The 6,000-nt window shown below is 43.5% G+C and overlaps 1 protein-coding gene across 1 annotated transcript in view; it reads right to left on the bottom strand.

Annotated features, from left to right (window-relative positions):
• Positions 1–411: 411 nt before the first annotated feature.
• The window catches only part of LOC139471462 (trichohyalin-like), a 70,005-nt gene continuing 64,416 nt past the window's right edge, over positions 412–6,000 (bottom strand). The window contains exon 6 of the mRNA XM_071253823.1: positions 412–1,216. Within this exon, the coding sequence (XP_071109924.1) occupies positions 412–1,216 (805 nt within the window). The remainder of the gene's footprint in view (positions 1,217–6,000) is intronic.

The following is a 6,000-nucleotide window of genomic DNA, read 5'->3' as shown; positions in this document are numbered from 1 at the left end:
CATACATGTTGATAGTATTCTCCACTAGGATTGCTAATCCTCCTGATCTTGTGTCAGTTGATCTGTTCTTAGTGTTGGCTGTGTAGTTCATTATATCTGAGGCGTCATAGTCATCCAATTTAGTCTCAGCCAGGAGAATGGCGCTTTTGATGATTTGATGCACTGGAGAAAGTCAGGATTAATTAGTTTACTCACACACATTAATAAATGAGAAAGTTGGGGGGAATTTATTTGTCTCGGCAGTTACACCTGTACTTTCTGGCTCCTGCTATCTGGCTCCTGCTGTCTGGCTCCTGTTTTCTGGCTCCTGCTGTCTGGCTCCTGCTTTCTGGCTCCTGCTTTCTGGCTCCTGCTGTCTGGCTCCTGCAGTCTGGTTCTGCTGTCTGGCTTCTGTTTTCTGGCTCCTGCTGTCTAGCTCCTGTTGTCTGGTTTTGTTTTCTGGCTCCTGTTTTCTGGCTCCTGCTGTCTGGTTCTGCTGTCTGGCTCCTGCTGTGTGGCTCCTGCTGTCTGGCTCCTGCTATATGGCTCCTGCTTTCTGGCTCCTGCTGTCTGGTTCTGTTTTCTGGCTCCTGATGTGTGGCTCCTGTTGTGTGGCTCCTGCTTTCTGGCTCCTGCTTTCTGGCTCCTGCTGTCGGCTCCTGTTTTCTGGCTCCTGCTTTCTGGCTCCTGCTGTCTGGTTCTGTTTTCTGGCTCCTGATGTGTGGCTCCTGCTGTGTGGCTCCTGCCTTCTGGCTCCTGCTGTCGGCTCCTATTTTCTGGCTCCTGCTTTCTGGCTCCTGTTTTCTGGCTCCTGCTGTCTGGCTCCTGCTTTCTGGCTCCTACTGTCTGGCTCCTGCTGTGTGGCTCTTCTGTCTGGTTCCTGCTTTCTGGCTCCTGCTGTCTGGCTCCTGCTTTCTGGCTCCTGTTGTCTGGTTCTGTTTTCTGGCTCCTGCTTTCTGGCTCCTGCTGTCGGCTCCTGTTGTCTTGTTCTGCTGTCTGGCTCCTGCTTTCTGGCTCCTGCTGTCTGGCTCCTGTTGTCTGGTTTTGTTTTCTGGCTCCTGTTTTCTGGCTCCTGCTGTCTGGCTCCTGCTCTCTGGCTCCTGCTGTCTGGTTCTGCTGTCTGGCTCCTGCTTTCTTGCTCCTGCTGTCTAGCTCCTGTTGTCTGGTTCTGTTTTCTGGCTCCTGCTGTCTGGTTTTGCTGACTGGCTCCTGCTGTCTGGCTCCTGCTGTCTGGCTCCTGCTTTCAGGTGAAATATTGCTACTTATATTTAAACATCATCGCTCCATCACTCCTATTCTGTTTGGTATTTGCATATGCAGAATAAATCTTGAATAAACACAGGTAAACCGGTAAAAATGCTAAAAAGAAGGTGCAAGGACGGCGGCTGTCCAGGCAGTCTTAAGTGCGACAATGGAAGATGCAAATGTTCGGGGAGATTACTTTTCAACCCTGCTGACAACACCCGTATCAAGCGTAAGTCAAAACTGATACACAATGACATCTCGTTACTACAACTGAGGTTTTACAAGTTATTATGTTTTGTTTCCTTATCAATGATCCACAGTTTTACAAGCGGTCGTACCTTCCATAGCCATGAGATAACCACAGTTAAATTTGTGAGAACAATATACGGCGCCTGTATCTCCTCATATTTTCCTCCAGAAATGGGCTCACATTCCAGATCCGTACGAATCATATTTCTAAGTTTGACGGTGTGTAGTGGGTAGCCTAGCGGTCAAAGCGTTCGCTCGTCAAGCCGAGGACCCGGGTTCAATTCCCCACATGGGTACAATGCCGTGACATTGCTGGAGTATTTCTAAAAGCGTTGTAAAAATATATTCACTCACTCACTCTAGGTTTGACAGTGTCATATCCTGCTCGAGTGTTTTAATAAAGTGATACACGTCTAAGACCGGCGTCAACTCGGGCCTACCTAGCTGACACGTCATGATATAACTAAACAAATGTTGAAGCAGTGATAACCTCACTCACTCACCAAGATGGTGTAATCCTCCTTTGTTTCTACATGCTAATTGTGTTCTATATGATCTTGTGCTGTATGCAATATACATGTATACTGATGACTGTTTCAACTCTGATTTCTATTTCAAGGCTGTAAAGTGCATGGACGATGGACGACGTACAAAGGACTTTTCCGTCGCGAATTCTTTATTCGCAATTTCAAGATTTGTTCCCGTAAATGTTCAGCTAAGACCTCATTCTTTTGCTTCGGTTACCACTCCATTGGCAAAACATTTACCTGTCAGGTCTTGGAGTCCTGGCTGGTCTGATTTTCCTTTAGAAACTGTTAAAAGAAAGCAAAACCTTTGGTACCTTGCAGCTAGACATTGCGCTTAAAGACAATAGTAAATAGTGAATTTCAACCCTTTTGGCGAAATAGTGTTGAATGAAATAGTGTTGAATCAGCTTCCCAACCATCGCTGGTCTGTATCACCCAGCTTGTTAATTTAACGGTTCATATCAGTGACGACAATAGTTATGTCCTACTAGGTTACGAATTGTATTCATTTCGGGTACCCAATGAATTTTTTTTTCTTGATTTATTTTATAGGCATCGGAGGATTGGGTATAGGGGTAGCTGTGTCAAAAGAATATCTCACGGGGATGTCTTTGGTCAGAAGGAGTCACTTAAACGTGCATTGTGACGAATATAATAAACATGTTGACAATTTCAAAAATGATTTTTAACATTTCCATTGATGCGGCATTATCAAAATGATTCGATCTACAGAATGCAAACGTTATTACATATCAGTGATAATTGTGATAGTAAGATTAACGGGAACAGATGGATCATGCTGTTAACTATATTTCGGATTCGGGGGAAAGTTATTCCGCTTAAATCTATTCAGGGAAATGTATGCAATTACCAGTATTACCTGTGAAATAATAATATATTGTGCTTTGTTGGATTCTAAAAATAAATATAAAAGACCTATTCGAGTTCATGTTTGTTTTTAATGCTGCAACGATGAGTACCATAGGTGATTGGCAACATTAGCTCAAGATAGACTGTGTTCTGATGTTAATGAACAAGTGTCTGTTACATTAGTGAATCAGTATCTATATATTAGGGTAGTATCTACATTAGTGCATGAAATTGTAAATCTATGGATCTGTACCTCCATCAGTGTGTGACGACGTGTCTCCATGAGTGTGTACCCCCATCATTGTGTGACGACGTGTCTCCATGAGTATGTACCTACATAAGTGTGTGACGACTTGTTTCCATGACTGTGTACCTACATTAGTGTGTGTCGACTTGTCTCCATGACTGTGTACCTACATAAGTGTGTGACGACGTGTCTCCATGAGTGTGTACCCCCATCATTGTGTGACGACGTGTCTCCATGAGTATGTACCTACATTAGTGTGTGACGACTTGTCTCCATGACTGTGTACCTACATAAGTGTGTGACGACGTGTCTCCATGAGTGTGTGCCTACATTAGTTGGTGACGACGCGTCTCCATTAATGTGTACCTACATTAGTGTGTGACGACGTGTCTCCATGAGTGTGTACTTACATTATTATGTGACGACGTGTCTCCATGAGTGTGTACCTACATTAGTGTGTGACGACGTGTCTCCATGAGTGTGTACCTACATTATTATGTGACGACGTGTCTCCATGAGTGTGTACCTACATTAGTGTGTGACGACGTGTCTCCATGAGTTCGACCTACATAAGTGTGTGACGACGTGTCTCCATGAGTGTGTACCTACATTAGTTGGTGACGACGTGTCTCCATGAGGGTGTACCTACATTAGTTGGTGACGACGTGTCTCCATGAGTATGTACCTAAACTAGTGTGTGACGACGTGTCTCCGTGAGTATGCACCTGCATTGTGTAACGACGCGTCTCCATGAGTATGTACCTACATTAGTGCCTGAGTTTGTATATCTATGGATGAGTACCTACATTAGTGTGTGACGACGTGTCTCCATGAGCATGTACGTACACTAGTGTGAGACGACGCGTCGCCATGAGTATGTACCTACATTAGTGTGTGACGACGTGTCTCCATGAGTATGTACCTGCATTATTGTGTGACGACGTGTCTCCATGAGTATAAACTTACATTAGTGCATGTGTTTGTATATTTGTGGATGTGTACCTACATTAATGTGTGACGACGTGTTTCCATGAGTTTGTACATGTATCTTTTGAAGCTACAGCAACTGGCACGACGATACTTGTGTATAAGAATAAGTTGTTTGATGACGTGAAGCGCTTGTTGACCTTGCTGCCACAGTGCCTCAATAGACGCTCCACAACTGAGATGCAACCATTATGCAACATGAGAAAATGCCTCTTACATTGATACAAGCCTTCATATCTGCCACGTATGAGGTACAATGAAAATTTATATAATTCCATGTTTATGTTAATTAATCCATAATATTGCCGTTTACGGTGCCTAGTGTTCCAGTAGAGTTCGTTCTTTCAATCATTTCTTGTTTAACGCAGCACTCAGCAGTATTCCAGCTGTACGATGGCGGTCTGTGAATAATCGAGTCTGGACCGGACAATCCAGTGATTGACATCATGAACATCGACCCACGCAATTCGGATACAATGATATGCATCAACCACGCTAGAGAGCCTTATCACCGGATCCCGTCAGTCGTATCTCAGGGCCATACATGAAAGGAAAGAGCCCACCCTTTCCCGCACGATAACGTCGTATTGTGAGGACTTCCTGAAAACCGATAACGTCAAAGCGTTACCTTAATTAGCCAGCACACTTTCCAGTCATGCCTATATCAAACATTTCTGGGATGATGGAGATTAACTTGTTCGACATCCTCCAATCAACTGGTAAGAGTCAGACATGATTCACACTTTGAACGAGGACAAGCGACATCTTCAATGACTACCGCGATGCGACGGAGGGTACATGGTCGCATCCAGAGACCGGGAGGTCGCACACGTTATTAGTACAGGTCGCAGCCCTGATGAGGGTTCTAAGAGTTTCACTAACATAGAAATACTGACGTGAATAGCAATGATGATTTATTAGCCATGGTGTCATTAACAAGCGCTACATGCCTATCTTTTTCAGTTTCGGTTTTGTACCATTCGATGTCATACCGACTATCATACCGGTTTGACAAGATACGCGAACACCTGGTATCATCATTATTTAAAAGTGATTCATAAACACATGCTCATGATATAGACGGAATTGTACAATGATCTCTGCTTTTAGAAGGTATTTCTTATGATTACGGAATGTGTTTAGTTGCTCTTATTAAAAAAATAAAAAAAGTTGGCCACCATAGACAGGACTTTCTCTTGACAACATCATGAGGAATTTGGGGTTAAGACTTCAAGGCAAGAGGTATGCATTCCCATGGGCACCAGTTGTGCTCCCCTTAGCGATCAGCTTCTTTATGCATTTGCTTCGGAATTCCTTTTCGGACTGGCAAAATCTAAACAACGGAATTCGTCCAAGATATTTTTAATGATTATAGAAAGGGTTTATTTGAAGTATTAAAAGGTCATTCAAGGAAGTTGGATGTCTTAGGCAGTGACGGATGTAAACTTCTATCTCCAACAAAATACCTGTCAAACCAACTGATGTGAGTGGGCACGTAATCGGAAAATCATGATTCTGCTATCGGATTCAACATACAGGAATTCTATATATACTTCCCTATAAGTATGCATAATAGCCTTTAGTTTACCGGGCCAGAATGAATGAACTAGTCACCTACAACAAGGACTGCTTCACGTGAAAAGAATGTTTTAATGGTAGGGAACCTGCGAACAACCGTAGTCAGGGCTATACTTCACCAACAGCGTGTATACATATGTTATTAGGCTGCTTGTCCATCTTAATCCCATGGAACACAAATACAACTGATCGCGGTCGTCGTGTATACCGCTCAGATCACGGGAATGTTCTCATTGAAATAGTGCAATTGAATGCCTTGGACTACTATAAACTCCTCTCAACATAACAAACGACTCTTTGACAAGGCAGGAAACGTGA

The sequence above is a fragment of the Haliotis cracherodii genome, unplaced genomic scaffold (genome assembly GCF_022045235.1).
Source record: "Haliotis cracherodii isolate W230 unplaced genomic scaffold, xgHalCrac1.p SCAF_22, whole genome shotgun sequence".
NCBI lineage: Eukaryota > Metazoa > Mollusca > Gastropoda > Lepetellida > Haliotidae > Haliotis > Haliotis cracherodii.
This window is presented reverse-complemented; position numbering and strand designations above follow the sequence as displayed.